Raw genomic sequence first — 17,501 nt, 5'->3', positions numbered from 1 at the left:
AGTTTTCAAAACACTGTACTCTTTATTGTTAAATTCCTTATCGTATTGTCTATCCTTAACATATACTTCAAGGCTTCAAAGCACATTCATTTCAGTAATTCTTGAGTGTCAGCCAGGTGCAAAAAAATGGCACCTAGACTTTTGGACTTTTCACAAATGGAGAATCTTTAGGTGCAAAATGTGTCTGGCACCCGGCTAATTTCGAACCCTGGCTGTAACTTATTTGCCATTAGGCCTTCTCATGCCTTAAAAATGTGTTGAGAACTAAAATATATGATGGCGTTGCGGGTTCTTTTTAAGTCTGTCATAATGGTTTTAATAATGAAAGTGAGAATTCAACTATGTTTACAGCCTTACTTATAAGCATTTTCATTCCCAGATTTTTGGTGGCGCAGCAGTTAAATTAATGCCTTCCATAACTTACATCTGGTGAGAATTAGTGCAGTCGTACTATCCTTTGGATGAGAAGGATTATCATTGTAATTAATCACACATTTCAAGGAAGTTCTGAAACCTTTTAGCTAGGAGTTCTGCAGAAATAATACACTTAATAATATCCACATCTCTCCAACCACTTTATTTTACTACTGTGTGGTGTAAATTAAATAAATTTACAACTTGTTGTTTTTATGCTAATTATTTGACAGTATTTTACTTTACCATCTAAGGTTGCTGCTGTGTACCTTTAAGCATTATGGGTCCGCAGTTTACATGAGCAAAGTTCAGCTCACAGAAATAATAATAATAATAATAATAATAATAATAATAATAATAATAATAATAATAATTTATTATTTAGGACCCACCCATCTGGCTGGGTCCCCCCAGCCACTCTGGGTGGCTTCCAACAAAACATTAAAATACAATAACCTATTAAACATTAAAAGCTTCCCTAAACAGGGCTGCCTTTAGATGTCTTTTAAAAGTTTGGTAGTTATTTTTCTCTTTGACATCTGGTGGGAGGGTGTTCCACGGAACGGGCGCCACTTCTGAGAAGGCCCTCTGCCTGGTTCCCTGAAACTTGGCTTCTCGCAGTGAGGGAACCGCCAGAAGGCCCTCGGCGCTGGACCTCAGAAAGGGACAAGGAAGTCGTTTTTGCTGATTCCCCTGCAAATCTCTGAAAATCTTCTCCAGAAGATTGAAGGACCCTTTGTAAGAGCATGGGAGGTGGTGCTGGGGACTGCTGGGGAAGAGGGAATTGGTAAAAACTCAGCTTCTTTTCCCCCATACATGAGTAGCAGCTTCTACTGAGTCACAACTTCTTGTAGAAATGAAAGGAGCCCTTCTCTGGATCCAAACCAATATTTGTATTTTGTCAGGAAATGTATTTTAATTACAGCCTGGTTATGGCTGATGGGAACTGTGCTTTCCATATTTATTTATTTACTTTTACTTATAGACTACCCCTTATACAAAACTCCAGAGCAGTAGACATGGGGGAATCCTGAGTTTAACAGCCACACTTTAGAGCTAAATATAATCTTTAAATATAATTCCTGTGCGGAACTTGAAATTAGTAATCTCAGGTTTAACAGACAACTTAGTAGGGAGTCCCATAATGTTTGGGTTGATAGTGTGTGTGTGCGCGCATTGTGCCTTAAGGAGCCTTAGACCACTCCTAACAGATGTGAGTGGACAGTGGAGTTGCACACTTTCACCATATCCAGTACTCCCAGTTTCCTGGTTTAGAGTTTCCTGGTTTCCTGGTCGGGTGCGTCCTATAGAGCGAAAAATATGGTACACACCATAGCTATATTTTTAATAATCCGTTTTCTACTTCTAAACCACTTAGGGAGCCATTTTGGCAAGCAAGTGCTTTACTAATTAGAAGAATAAAATCAGAAAGGCTTAATTAATGACAGTTTCCCATTTCTCTAAACCAGGAAACTATAACCACCAGCTTCAGAACAAACCATGATCTTAAAGCCACAGTTTGAAATTTTAAGATTCTGGTTTGTTTCAAAGTTGGTCACCATAGTCATCTTGTTCAGCAGAAATGGGAAACCACAATTTATTTCTTGTATTATTGAAGCGCATCATGAAGAGAACAGCAAAGTGTTTGGGAGAGTGTTGCTCTCCCGGCTTCAGCAAAAGGAACCCGAAGCCTTCGGAGCACAGTGCGAGTTCGCACTGTGCTCCAAAGGCTTCAGGCAGCTATCCCTGCGAAAGCAACACGAAGCCTCAGCGTGGAGGGAGCGCTCCCTCTGCACTTCAGAGGCTTCACATTGCTATTGCTGAAGCCAAGGACCCTGCCTACGCTCCATAGAACGCACACACATTTCCTCTTAATTTTTGGAGGGGAAAAAGTGCATCCTATAGAGCGAAAAATACGGTATATACAGTGTGTATATTCTGAGAAGGTCAGTATGAATGAGGCCATTGGCTGCACTGGGCCAAAATGGGCCAGAGCTTCATAAGCTGTTGGATTCCTAAACTGAAGTGACCACTGTTGTTGTTGTTTAAAAAAACTATTAGTTCAATATGCTTTTGTAGTAGGGCATAGCTTGACATGCCATAGCCTGACATACTAGTTAAAAAAAAAAGGCAAAATAGACCACACAGGACATGCCAAATATCTGGATTGCAGCCAGCTGCTGAGTACAAACAGAAAGGCCAACACCTTAAGTCTCACTTTATTTCTGTGGGAAATTATTGAAGTTTTGGATAGAGCCGTCCTTCAGAGGTTGGGGAACGGAAAGGAGTCTGACCCAATGGGCTGTCAATTCCAAAGCCCTGCTGGGGCCAGGACAGAATTGGTGTCTATATGTGGCTTTTTCTAGCCCCTTGCCTTTTTGTTGCTGGTTCCTCTTTTAAATGTTGGGTTAATTTTAATTTTTTGTTCCAGTGGCAGGCAAAATAGCCACACCAACTCCAAGGCTGGCATAGCCCCCCATCGCCTATTCCATAAGCATGTTTGGGGGATGAGGGGCCTATGGATTCTGCAGATCCAAAGCGTCCCCTAATCCTCCCTTGTCATTCCCCTGGAACACCCACTTTTTGACCTTAGGACACGAGGCAGATCAGCAACCATGATGGAACTTGAAACCTCTCTAAGGAGGCCTCCAATTATGGTCCACAGCATCCAACAGCTACCTGCTCTTTTGAGGAGTTCAGAATTCCAACCCCTGAGCTGAAATCTATTGCCATGCTCTGAGAACATGCAATGCAGTCACCTTGTTGAAGCTAAGCAGGTCTGGAATCCTGCCATTGTCTGTGTGGGAGACCTTCTGGGAACCCCACGTAGTTGTAGGAAGGCAAGACGGAATTGTACAGCTCCTAACTGTTCTGATCTTACATTTTTGCAGTTAGTATTTTATTGTAGTTGTTCTTCCTTAGTCAGTGTAAAACAGTTTTAAGGGAAAAGATAACTTCGCTAAGACATGGTAGTTGCAGGGAAGCAGATTGCTCTCTTCCTGTGACATTTTCTATTGTCTCCATCTTCTATTTCAAAATGACCAGGGAAATGTGTAAACTTCCTTTTGTATCCAATAGATAGAGATTCTTAATTAGCAACTGCTTGTATTTGCTGACATAAAGGAAATGAATGGACATTTGTGATTATTGCACATCTGTTGTTTTGTGTTAAGTATCCTGTATGTGGGTGAAACTGTCTTCAGTATCCCCCCACCCACACAGCAAAGGTGAAATGGAGGCATATGTTTGCTTTGTTATAACAGTTACAGATATGGCTACAGACATAAATTAATTACTTAACCCCATCCCCATTTCCCTCAAGCTAGTCACAAAATTGTATATTGTATCGTGTGTATCACTGAAAGCATCTTATGAAGTTACAGTTGCATAGTCTGCATTTTTGAGTTGTAGTTCTGCACAGTAATTGTACTCCTCTTTTTTTCAAAAGCCTTTGATGCAGAGTCCTAACAAAGTCTGCTCAGACGTAAATGCTACTTACTCACTGGAAAGTGGGGTAAGGATTACAGCCTAATCCACAACATAAGGGATATTTGTAAATTTGTCGAGATGTGCACTGAGCATGACTTGCTTGCCTTATGTGTAAACTTGCATAAGTTCTTCATTGATTTTTATAATCTTTCTTGCACTTCCTTAACTGAAAATAATCAAATGGAAAGTGGCATCTGTTGGGAAGCATAAAGTTATATCTAAATATTGTTTATGGCGCCAGCCAAACAGTGCAGGTTAAACGAACAAAATTGAGATCTAGCTGGACAAGGGTATCTAACATTCCATTGTGTTCATCTCATCAAGTATACTTTTATTTTTGCTTATTGTGTGTTTATGTTCATGTGCACAAGATAGCTTTCAAAATGAACTTCCTTCAAGTTTTGGATCTTACAAGTTTTCCTGCGCCCTTTGAATGTAGCAGTTTTATGTATGTACAGTGGTACCTCAGGTTAAGTACTTAATTCGTTCCAGATGTCCGTACTTAACCTGAAACTGTTCTTAACCTGAAGCACCACTTTAGCTAATGGGGCTTCCTGCTGCCGCCGCACCACTGGAGCACGATTTCTGTTCTCATCCTGAAGCAAAGTTCTTTTTTTTAAAAAAAAAAAAAGCCAGGCAGCGCCCGCGGATCTCAAACCGCTGGAAGCGATTAGGGGATCTAAGCTAATGCTCTGCTCGATGGGACCGCTGGGCTGAGCTGGCTCCCTGAAGCAAAGTTCTTAACCTGAAGCACTATTTCTGGGTTAGCGGAGTCTAACCTGAAGCGTATGTAACCTGAGGTACCACTGTATAGAAACAGTGTAAACTGCTTTTCGTAGTTTGATTCAGTAACTGCCTGCTCTCTATTAGTAGTAGCAGCATTTTGTGTGCCTTAAGAAGTGAGTTCAATTAAATGTATGAAGCTTTTTAAAAGCAAATTTCTGTAGGACAGGATTAATCTTTTAATAGTGCTTTCTCCTAACTCTCTACCTAATCTAGAGATAGGTTCAGGTAGGTAGCTGAGTTGGTCTGACACAGTAGAAATATATATAAAAAATAAATAAATTGTCCACACACAAAAGCTCATACCAAGAACAAACTTAGTTGGTCTCTAAGGTGCTACTGGACTCATATATGTATATATATATATATGTTATGTGAAACATCTTTCATTTCCATAATGCTGCCTTCCTGCATCTTTGGATATCCACAAATATCCATGGAGTGGTTTGAATTGCCATGCAGATCTGAATATTTCTTGTGCATTCATGTTTTGAGTGTGAGGTCATAGCCACACCAGAGATTTAAAGCACATGGCTTCCCCCAAAGAATCCTGGGAACTGTAGTTTACCTCTCAGAGAGATACAATTCCCAGCATCCTTAACAACAGTTCCCATGATTCTTTGGGGGAAGTCATGTGCTTTAAATCTCTGGTGTGGCTATGACATCACACTCAAAACATGAATGCACAAGAAATATTCAGATCTGCAATTCAAAATGAGTGTGCATTTTTAAATCCTCAAATTGGTGACTGGATCCACAAGTGCTTAAACAAGAACTGATTGACTTTAAAATCATATACTGTTCTGTTCTTGAAGCTCATATAAAAACCATATAGGCTAAGCTTCACTGTGAGATATGGATGTATTGAAAGTGATGTAAATTTTCATTGCATTCCCCACTGAAAAGCATGTGTGTTACAAATTGAAATATAGACTTAGGAGAACCAAGGAGGTGTTCTTTTTTTCTGCAGAAAATGTCTCTTCCTCTTCCCCTTTAAGATCTATCATGTTTCAGTACCCACAAGACCCAGACATTTCATGTTTATCTTCTAGCTCTCTTAATGTTTTTCTGCTGCATTTTCAGGGACACTTTTTCACAAAAACAGGGTATGCACAACTCCAAATCACAGGCAATTATTAGCATCTCTTCCAAACCCTTTGCAGGGTCTTAGATGTGCACCCACAAAGTCCCCCTCACTTCCGATGTCTTTGTTGTTCATTAGAATAGAATAAGCAGAGCTGCTACCTCTACTGAGATGAGTGGGGTAACCTAGAACCTGTACAAGTATAGCAAAGCATATACTGGGCTGCTGATGTAAACAAGTACCAACTAGTACTACTAGAACTACTAGTACTACTAGCTACTGAAATTAATAATGACTTGTTGAGCAGCAGCATTTTATATCTGAATGCCTTAACATCTATGCTTGTACTAGGAAAATGCTTCTTGTCTCTTTTTCTCCTACAAAAGTACATGGAACGATTTCAACATGCATGGAATACTTGGCTTAAATGTTGTGATGTGGATCTTTAAAGTAGAGGAAGTGAAACACGAACCTTTTTAAAAACAGTGACTAAATGTTATTTATCAGCAAAAGTATCGCTTTTGGAGGAGAAGAAACTAAACATCTGGCTTCCCTCTGGAAAAATTATATTTTTCCTTTGACCCTTTGTAAAAATAAATATTTTTCTAATAGTTTTTATTTTGAAGGAGTTGAGCATTCAGCCTAATCAAAGGAATGTCACTATTGCCAAAGCTGTTGTTTGTTTAGGCTTTGTTTTGCTTTTAAGATTGCGGCAGCAACGGCGGAATTTCCACAGAAAAGGCAAACTTCATTTTTTACTTATTTTAATTGTCGGTTTCCAAAACTGCTATTAAATACTGGGCAAAGGAGAGTGTGGCACTATAACACCTGTAAGAATCCTCTAAACATGTATCTCATGGTAAATGATTCACCTCTCTTGCACCTCTGAAGAGTGTGTGTGGAATTTTCTGACCTGTAGAAGGGATGGTTGTTAATCTGACTAGGAATCTCTTTAGCAGAAAGTACTGTACAGTACAAAAGTCAAGAGTGGTTTTATTCCTGAGACATATTACATCTGTTGACCATTTGTGTGGAAAGCTACACCAAAGTGTTCTAGAATAAGGTTACCAGACATCCTCGTTTTCCTGGGGACAGTCCCCGGATTTACAAATCAGTCCCCATACAAAATCCATTGAAGTTGAAAAGTATCCCCGGATTCATTGGAAAAAAATCTGGTAACCTTATAGACATGATTGCAGCAGAGAGCTGTGGTATACCTAACTGGACTTTGAAGATTTGTGACCACAAATTTCTAAGCTGACAGCTGTTGTGAATCAGCTGATGTTCATGCACATAGTAAATACAACAACCATTCACAATTGCATGGAAAATGAGAAATCCCATGGCCAGGATATATGCTCATACCTGTGTTCAGTAGTGGAGAAAGGTGGGGGTGATTGGGGCAGTCTGCCCCGAGTGCCATCCCTGAGGGGGAGTGACATCGCTGCAGGCAGCCCCCCCCCCCGGGACATGCACCGTTGCAGTGCATCCCCTGGGACGCCCGGCGGCGGTGTACCCCCGCAGGCAGCTAGCCCCACCCCTGCGGGCCACTCCGGGTGCTGGAGCAGCTAGCTCTGCCTCTGCCTGCATTGTACCACCTAATGACTTGGGCCATATTTTCTTATACATCTTAGGAGGGTTATAGAATCATTGAATTATAGAGTTGGAAGGGACCATCAGGGTCATCTAGTCCGCCCCCTGCAATGCAGGAATCTTTTGCCCAATGTGGGGCTTGAACCCACGACCCTGAGATTTAGAGTCTCATGCTTTGCATATTCTTATTGGCCCCCTCTGAATTATTTAGTGAATTTCATCAAACTTGATGTGAACTTCAATACAGCATCTTGACTTTGCACTGGGAACTTTGAAAAGCATATGTAGATGCTCCATATGCAAGTTGTGCCTATAAAAATATGCCCCCGAGCTCACTTGTACCACAAGGAGTGCAAAATATTCGTTAAATAACTGAAAGATAGCAAAAACTTTATTTATTTTGCCTTAAAAATGAAAATCTGAAATATTATAATTGTTGCATTTAATGGGTTTGAAATGAGCACGTTCACATTTTTTTGCTTGCCAAGTTTAGGAAATGGATCTTGCTTTTATCTTAGCAGATGATTAAAGACTTCTACATAGGATAAGCTTGGGAAAATGACAGCTTTTGGCTGAATGGCTACCTTCCACATTATAGTTCATCACTGTGGCTCTTAGCAATCTGCAGATTCAGCAGAAAGGCATCCGCAAGCCACAGTTGCAATGGAGACTGAACTCTGTACGTTACGACAGTCTATTTTGCTATCTTCCCTCTAAAGCATGTTGGTATGGATGGAAGCCTGGGCTCTGGCAAAGTCTTGCGGAGTCAACAGAATGTTTTTTTTTTTCTCTCTAGACCTGCAAAGTTATAAAATGTCTGCACAAGTAAAATCATCATCACCATCATAATATAGATAAGACATCGGGAAATGGACAATTACATTATATTCATATTGTGCATGTTGCTAGAAAGTATACTGGGTTCTTTTGCTATTCACTAGTCTGTGAGAAAATTTGAATGAAGTGAGGCCTTTCCTTATTTGTGTTTCCTGGCAACATAATGTGTTCCCACCTCTTGGGTTATAGTGTGTGTGTGTGTGTGTGTGTGTGTGGTGTTCCCCTCACCCAACTGGTTCCTTGGCTCAAGACTGCTGTTCCTGATGACCTAGTTTTAGCTGTACACATGAGTCATCATCTTTAAAGGGGACCTACCCTGAAGTGCGCTGGCAGGAGTACATGGATTGTTTATTAATACAGTATTGCATTACATAATGTGTTCATAGCCCATTGCTTTGTTATATGTAACTTTGTTCAGTTAGACATGGTTAGAAGTATTGCAGTCAAAGAACTTTTATTAGACTACATTTGCCCTGTGTTTTTGTGTAGCACTTGAGGGGAAAAAAATCTCAGACTGCCCATGTGCTGGCAAAGGCCTAAGTACAATATAGGTCCTTTAAAAACGCATCATTTTTTGGTGATGAGGAAGGATTTACAGAATTTGCAGCATGTGGGGCTTTAGAATTTGCTGCTAAAGGGAGACAGGCTAATAGACATAAATGTAACAGTCCATTTCAAATGATTCATGGAAGTGCCTGGTTGCCTTTCCTAACTGTCTGTGGGTGACAAATGTACTTAGTACTGATGAGCTGGCGTCGAACTGGCCGTGTTGATACCAGCCTAAAATTTTTGGGGGCACTTTACTCTTGCTGTGCACATGTCCAACTTCAATTTTTGGGTCACTATTTTTCTTTAACCAGAAACCTGTAGTGTTTCTCCTCTAAGAGAACTGTTTCTTGTAATGATTTGGTTCGAAAGCTGACATGTGCCAGCCAGTGAAGGTGCACAGCAGTCTTCATACTATTTTGAATAAGCTGGTGTAGGGCACTGTGACCTTTCTGGCATCTATCCCCTAAACTCTTTTTGCCCAATAGGCATGACTCATTCTATTCTTTGTATAATGTGGATGCGCACCAGTAACAAAAGTCTGTCTGTCCGTCAGGCCTTGTTTGATTTGCTTTCATTTTATCAGTATCTGTGCAATTATACTGCAGAGAATAGCTGAGGGCATTGTTTCTTGAAATACCTTCTGACTGACACAGGCAGAGCTGGGAATTGTGGTGAGATCAGACTGAACCATTGAGCTTTACCTCCACTTTATTATTTAACAATATGAGGCTGTATCGTGCAGGGTGAGGGGTGTTTTGGGCCTCCAAATGTTTTTGGACTCCAAGTCCCATCTGCTCTAGTCAGCATGGTCAGTGGTTGGGTCAATGATGGAAATTGGGGTCTAAAAACATCTGGAGGGCCTAAGTAACTTACTGGTTTCAGTGTCTGGGTTGTTCACAGCATAATCTTCCAAGATGCATTTCATATTTCTACCTGCAGATCTGCTCCTGGACTGAATGCTATAAGTTCGGCAAACTGAAATTAAACTTTCTGCTTTAGTTCAAAGAAAATAGGTTGTACTGAGTATACATTGTTTGGTAGCACATTAAGTAACCTTGGAAGATTATTAAAAGGCTATTTATGCTGACTTCGTTGGGATAACAAAAGTGTTAACTGCCTTAGGTTGTTAGGTAGAATTAATGAGTCAGCAGCATTGCCACATTGCAATGTTACAATGATTTGCTCGCAAGGTTTAAATAGACTTTTGCTCATGGATAACCATAAGGAATGCCAAGCCAAACATTACCCCATTTCCTCGTTCTCTCCTTGCCAGTACAAATTATAGTTGTAAAATTTTGCCCTTGTGTAAAGTTCAGTTGTTTGTGTGCTGCAGGTCTTAAATTGTCTTCAGAGTGAGTGTTTTTCCGTGTATCAGCATCTCCCAGTAAGCTCCTTTGCATTTAATGTGAGACCTTAAATTGAAACAGCCACTGGAATGGGTCAGGCTGGCTAAACATTCAAATCTTATGCATTTGGACAGCCCACATAATTATTTTTCATGCACTTACATTGGAAACTGTTTTATTCATTACACCCATTATCTGTTGTGGAATATCTTTCCCTCCTATTGATCAGAATGACCCCCTAGGGAAAAGAGTTTAGAACTTTTCCCACTATATTTTGTAGAATCCATTATCTGCTTAGAAAAAAAGAAAAAGCTACCAAAAGTCTACTGTATTGTACTTGTCTGCTACATAATGGTTTGTTTTGCCTTGTCTCTGCAGCCTTTACAGCAGGTGTGACTCACCTGTGGCCCTGCAGATGTTCCTGGGCAAGAACTTCCCTCCCGCCTGACTTTTAGTCATGCTGGTTGATGGGAGTGTGTGTGTGTGTGTGTGTGTGTGTGTGTTCAACAGGCATGTTTTGTTTAAACATTTCTTACGATGAAATCTGTAGAAACATTCAAAAGTGCCTGCAATCTTTTTTTCTGGCAGTTTTCTCATCCTTTCATTCCTTTTGTTTTGCCTTACCGAACATGCTGTGTGATCAGGACTCCCTCTAGTGACAAAGGCTATGTGACTTCATAGGCAGCTTGTCGATAACCGCTCTACAAATCAGCATGTGACGTGATGAACTCAGATTTGATATGGATATTTGTTCGTTTTTGTATATGCATCCATTCTCAATTATCAGTAGACGGGGGACAGGGGGAAGCATATCCTGTGTTACACATAATAGCTATTGTATTTGGTAGTTTAGTCTGAAGAAAATATAGGGATATTAGAGATGTATTTTTAGACAGGGCAGATCCCATTTAGACTGAGAACATAACGAACCATATAACAAAGTACTTTCAGTATAAAATACCAGTGTCTCCATCATTATATGCTAATCATGGTCCCTACTAATTATTTGTGTGTTCATGATAATGGAGGATTCTTTTCTTAACCAGTCAAATCGAGTTAAGAGTTGTTAAGAATATGATGCCTTAACATATGTAATCATGAAAACACAGTTTTGATATTTCTGTGAAGTGCTTGGAATGAAGTAGTTTGGTTTAACAAAGTTCACTGAATTAGTTGAGTGATCTTTGAACTACACCTTGAAGTCCAGGGCCGGTGCATCCCATTTTGACACTTGAGGTGAAATGAGAGGTGCGGCCATGACATGGTGGCGCTCCTGTGCCACGCCGCCTTCACCAAAGCCTCTCTTCCCTAAGTTGTGCAGTAGCGGTACAAAGCAGCTCTAATGGCAGATTCTGACACAGTCTCATGAAATTTTGGCAAGATCTCGCAAAAATTCAGCGGAAATCAGTGCTGATGCCTGCATTACGACTCTAGCTGTGATGGGGCAGGCAGGGTGCTTGCAGTGGTGCCATCTCAGGGAATTCTGCCACCTGCCAGTTTTTTTCAGGGGGTACTCAATGGTATGCAGTACAGGCACCTCTTTTTGTTGTTGTTATACAGTGTGGCACTTACTCTAACAACTTCATGGTGAATACCGGCACCTATTTTTCTAGGAAAAAGCACTGCCTAAGATGTCTGCTTCACTCTGCCTCATGGGTGTGCTGGCCCTGTAGAAGCCATTTCCATAATTGTTGGGTGAACAAAATGCCAATTAAGTCTGTATCAGTGTTGAACTTCTAATAATTTCTCATTCTTCTTCAAGTTCATTCTCTTTCATGTGTGCCCCCCCCCCCCGGTAGACTTTTGGGACCTTAGGCTTAAGGACCACATAAGTTGGGGGAAATAAGCAATTCAAATTCCACTGTTAATGTTTTAATATTTATATTTTCTGCCCTTTAAAATTTAGCACAGCAAAGCAGTATGTCATTCAAAAAGCCACAGTTCAGTTACACAGCCTGCAGTGTAAAAGGAACATTAAAAATCAGGACAGAAGTGCTAGCATTATAACCAGCAAAACTAATGCAACAATGCAGCCCCAAAGTGTGTCTAGCCAATACAATATTAACCAGCACAGCTCATTCTTGTGGTAGCATACAAGCAGGGAAGGTTTTTAAATAAATCACTTCAGTTCTGTTGTGACTGAGTGCTTCTTGTAACATGATGCTTTCATGGCCAAGTAGTGTACTGTTAGCAAAGAAAGATTAATTGAAGTTTGAGCAAATTGCTACTTGACATTGTTTTCACATCTCTCTAAAATTAGGCATGGAAGTTGGCACGGGTGAAGATGATGTTCTAAGGTTTCATGATACTTAATAGGCCACTTAAGTTAAAAAAAACACAAACCCAACGTACTCATTCGGCTTTTCCCATTCTACAGCTAAAAATTCAAAATGATCACTTACCGTACAATGCTATGTGTCTCATTTTGTTCTGTAGGGCTTATTCCCAGAAATGTGTGGAAATAGAAACCTTCCTCTGCGGTTTGGTTGATGAAACAAATAATAATCCATTTTAAGTAATTGAATTTATGAAGTATTTCTGGTTGGTTGGGACTGGGGTGAGGTTTTGTTATTAGCTTGAAGACACCAATTATGTCCTTGTACCAGAGGCAAAACTCTTACTAGTGACTGTCTACTTACAGAAGGAATCTTATCAGTGGAACAGAGAGAAAGGTAATTTTTAATAGTGCAGCACCCTGCTCCCCCCTTAAATTGACTGTGTTTGGGTTCCAGTTGTATGGGCAGTATGAGGACCAGAGAGCTGAAGTTGAATCCCATTAAGTTTGAGACTCAGTGAGCAGGTGGTTCTCTTGTCTCAGGTTTCACTGTCTCTGAGAGAGGAGGTGCATAACTTGGACTTGCTTCAGCTATGCTACTTGAGGACCAGGTGGCCTTGGTGGCTCAGAGTGCCTTTTACCAGCTTCAGGTGGTTCCCAGACAGGGATAGACTGGCCATGGCAGTCCGTGTTCTGAATTGGGTTGTTGCAATGCATTGTAAGTGGGGCCGCCCTTGAAGATGACTCAGAAACAGGGCTGGCCCACACATGAGACAAGGTGAGGTGACCACCTCAGGCAGCAGGATCCACAGGGGCAGCAGATCCTGATATAGATCCAGAAGCTTCAGCTAATGCAGAACGTGGTTGCCAAAATGTTAAGTGGTGTGGCCAGAGAGAATTATGTTAAATTGATCCTGAGGGATATGCACTGACATTTGCTTCTGCTTTATGGTTGTTATCTATGGTCTCATTACTATTTTTGGCCTTATTTTGTACATCACCCTGATATCTGATAAAGCGAGGTTATAATATATTTTCACAGTGAAGCAAATAGTGGGGTAATGGCTGGGATTAAATTATTCTGCTTGGCATTCCTCTGGATGTCTTGAGGTTGATGCTGTGCAAACAAGAACAATTCCTATTGAACTTGGTGGGACTTACTTAGCTGGACAGAGAATGGAGAGGTGTGTGCTTTATTTTTCAAAAATGCTTTTACTGTTTTGACTTGAAGGCCCTAAAGTAGGCATAGGCAAACTCCAGTCCTCCTGATGTTTGGGACTACAATTCCCATCATCCCTAGCCAACAGGACCAGTGGTCAGGGATGATGGGAATTGTAGTCCCAAACATCTGGAGGGCTGGAGTTTGCCTATGCCTGCCCTAAGGGGTTGCCAGATATTTTCATTCATCTTTGATTCACTGGCTAGTGTTCACTAGTAGGACTTCTCTGTTGAATTTTTAAGTTAACTGACCCCCCCAAAGCCCCTTTTTCAATTATATGGGCCTGTGTATTCCTTAAACAAGGATGACTAATCTGTGGAGCTCCTGTTGTTCTTGGGACTCCCACCATTCCCAGCCAGCAGGGCAAGTGGTCAGGCCCTGGGTGGGTGCCCAATGTGGCCAACAGCTGGTGCTGGGACTGGTCAGGGATGATGGGAGTTGTAGTCAGACAATGTCTGGAGGCCTCAGGTTCCCTATTCCTGCTTTAAAGGAAATGTTTCCGCAAACTGCTGGTACTTTACTCAAGCTCAACGACACATGATAGGGTCAGCAAATTCTTTGTGCTCACATATATTAAATTGTTAGCTTTGTTTGCCCTTTTGATGAAGTGTTTTATAGGATGTGTGTGAATTAGCTTGTAACAGTATCCTGAACTTATAGAAAAGTTTTCCCCTGCTGGCTTTGGTATGAGAACAGTTTTCTTTCTTTATGTCCCTCAGGTTTCACTGAATTGGTCTCGGCTGAGATGCCAGATAAAACACCAGAGGGTAAAGAAACCTTATCCAGGAATGAAGGTCGGTATTGTTTTTCTCTTAAGAAAACTTGTTCTTTCATTTTCTCAGAATACATATTGTAGGAAATATAATAGCAATCCTTTTTTGGTGAAACTATCTTCTCAAATGTAGTGTTTCTCTCCTTCCCTGCTTATTTTAAGCATGATTATGTAAAAATGTTTCATTTCTGAAAAGTTAGTTTGTGGTGAGGGAAAGTGAGAGAGATGATTCAAACAATGTTTGTGTGGCTAGGGACATGTTAGGTTCCTGTATGGTGTGTGTTACTTTATGGTGTGTGTGTGTGTGGGTGGGTGGGTGGGTGTGGTATTTGGTGTGTGGGTGTGGGTGGGTGTGGTATTTGGTTTTTATGTGTAATAGCCAATGTTTGGTAAGTACAGTGGTACCTCGGAAGTCAAATGGAATCCATTACGGAAGTCCATTCAACTTCTAAAACGTTCAGAAACCAAGGTGTGGCTTCCGATTGGCTGAAGGAAGCTGCGTAAGCTGTGTCGGATGTTCTGGTTCCAAAGAATGTTCGCAAACCGGAACACTCACTTCTGGGTTTGTGGCATTCGGGAGCCAAAATGTTCAAGGCGCAAGGTGTTCGTCAACCAAGGTACAACTGTGTAAGTCCACTTGCACAGCAAAATTAAACTGACTGCGTAATCTTGTATGTATTGACTTGGAAGTAAGTCCTATTGACTTCTATAGTGGCTACAGGATTGCAGCCTGAACAGTAATAAAGTCACTTGATGCTTCAACATTCACTTCAGATCCATGTTTTGTAAAACTGAACACAATAAATAGCCAAAGCAAAGTAAGGCCTAAGCTCTGCATTTTCCATGTTAATCTGGAGTTTGTTGTTTTGCTTTCTAATTAGGGGGGATGGTAAGATAATTAGAACGTAAGAAGGACCTGCTGGGTCAGGCTAATGGCCCAACTAGTCCTGCCTCCTGTTCTCACAGTGGCCAACCAGAAGCCTATGGGAAACCCACAAGCAGGATCTGAGTAAAGGAACACTCTCTCCTTCTGTGGTTTCCACAACCAGTGTTCAGAAGCATTACTACTGCTAACCATGACTGGTAGTAATGACTTGATCAGCCAGTCCATCTTTTTCCTCAATAAGGCAGTTTGCCTTAGAGTGATATTAACCATTCCCTTGGGTGTTTTATAGCTATTGATGTGCTGTATTGACATTTGTAGGAGCCTGACAAAGTGTTACCCATTAACCTAACTAATTGTTATCTGGTAATGTCAGTCATCTGTTTGGGGTTCTGTGCTGCTATCACTTTTTCTTTTCTGAAGATAGTCAAACAAGGAATTAATTGTGTTTCAGATTTTTATTGGCCCTGCGGACTTTGTCCGTCATGTTAAGTTATAGCTTAGAACTCCGGACAGTGCTTCAGAAATAGAAGAGGATGCTGTTATGATGAGGGAAGAGTCTCTAAAAGCTATTTTTTGTACTCTAGAAAAATGAGCAGTGAAGCTTCATTCTCTTGCAATGCAAGTTGCTTCAATGACATGTGTTGGGATTTAATATTTCAGCACAGAAACTCATCAATATCCAATTAGTTCCCTTGCCTGCTGAATACTGTAAATTCACTAGTTGCTAAGGATTAGCCTGAAAGCAGCCAGTATTTTCCACAGCGTTGGTTTGCTTATCTTGTGTTCTGCTACAGGTTGTAGGATTTAATGAAATTCTTGGTTCGTTTCAGTGTCCCATCAGCCTCAGCCAGCTTCTTCCCACCTAGCTGTGCATAGAAGTGTAGCTCCAATTGTCTTTTAATGTTGTAACTCGCTTTGGGACATTAGGGTGAATTATTATTATTATTATTTAGTGAGGAGAAGACAGTAGCACTTAGCACATGTGTATTGGCACACTTTCCTGAAGTTTAAACAAAGCAAGGTTAAGCATTGCAGCTCTACCATGTCAAAATGCTACCAAAATGTCAAAATGCTACCAGCTGCCACTGCATACACATGTAAACAAACAATAAACAGAAGTGAATGAAAGAAAGTCTTGTGATTACTTTACTAAAAATTGGCAGATAGTTTGTTAATCTTCTCTCCCACCAAGCCCTTTTGGTCAACAAAAATTACCTATAATGTTCTGGTCTACTTTCTTTCACCAAAGCAATGGTGTTTTGTTTTGTTTTGTTTTGTGTGCGCACATGAGGAATATATGGAAACATTATTGAGAGATACAAATACATTAAACAATTTATTTGTGTGTTTCTTAATCACAGCCTTGAAACCCACTCTCTAGTGAACAACTATTATGCTAGTCCATAGTGAAACAGAGAAGTGTGTTAGAACTGCAAGAGTAGATTGTTATGCAGATTGTTAGCCCAGATTGTTCCTAATGTAGTTCCAGTGTTTCTGTTCAGTGATATTTTCCTTTTTAAAATTGTTCGTGACTTTGCGTATGAATGAGAATTGGAGCAATCTGAAATAACTTCTGTTTAAACATGTCACAAGCATCCTGGTTGGCATTAATCCTCATATTAGAAACTTGACCTTCATATATTCAAATCTGTGAGGGCTAGAGCCTTTTTAAAAATGTCCATGAGTTTATCAGCATTTCAACGGAAGCTTGTGGGCTGCATACAAAAACCTTGGGTTTAGGAAGGAATTACTTGCCGCTCAGAAGCTAAAGCTGTATGTTTGCACCTGTAGTGCAAAGGTTATGGAAAATTTGATTACCAAGGTAATTTGGGTAGTCTAAGGTTGGCACAAAATCGAAAATGCTGTGGAATGGAAATCCAATTCTAGGCTGCTACTTATTATCAATTTATGACATAGCTTTTACAAGAAAACCTTTTTGCAGCTTGACCCTCTTTTTAGCTTCTCTTTGAGTAGCAGGCTCTATTACAGCAGGAAATCCTGACCTGCTTTCCTGGTATGGTTTGTCACCAGGCTGTTTCCTTCACAGCTGGCTAGTTTGTGGGATGTAGTAACCTAACAAGGCATTTGTATTCTCCTGGTGAGCCAGATAAGTTTTTCACATTATTTTGAAGACTGCTTCCCCTAGATTTTGTAGGTCATCTGGATAAACCATCATTTTTAGCATCTCTTCCTGGACAGCTGTAGGAGACAAATTTATCCAGACTCTGTATTCCTTTTTTTATCTTCCTTTGTG

The 17,501-nt window shown here is 40.6% G+C and overlaps 1 protein-coding gene across 2 annotated transcripts in view; it reads left to right on the top strand.

The window, feature by feature from the left end:
- Positions 1–17,501, top strand: part of PLEKHG1 (pleckstrin homology and RhoGEF domain containing G1) — a 101,891-nt gene that overhangs the window by 13,921 nt on the left and 70,469 nt on the right. For both annotated transcript variants that reach the window (XM_081905122.1, XM_081905123.1), the window contains exon 2: positions 14,309–14,383. In XM_081905122.1, the coding sequence (XP_081761248.1) occupies positions 14,335–14,383 (49 nt within the window). In that variant the 5' untranslated portion in view covers positions 14,309–14,334. The remainder of the gene's footprint in view (positions 1–14,308; positions 14,384–17,501) is intronic.

Source organism: Podarcis melisellensis (genome assembly GCF_964234715.1).
Source record: "Podarcis melisellensis genome assembly, chromosome: 3".
NCBI lineage: Eukaryota > Metazoa > Chordata > Lepidosauria > Squamata > Lacertidae > Podarcis > Podarcis melisellensis.
Note: the sequence above shows the minus strand (reverse complement) of the source record. Positions and strands in the feature narration are given on the sequence as shown.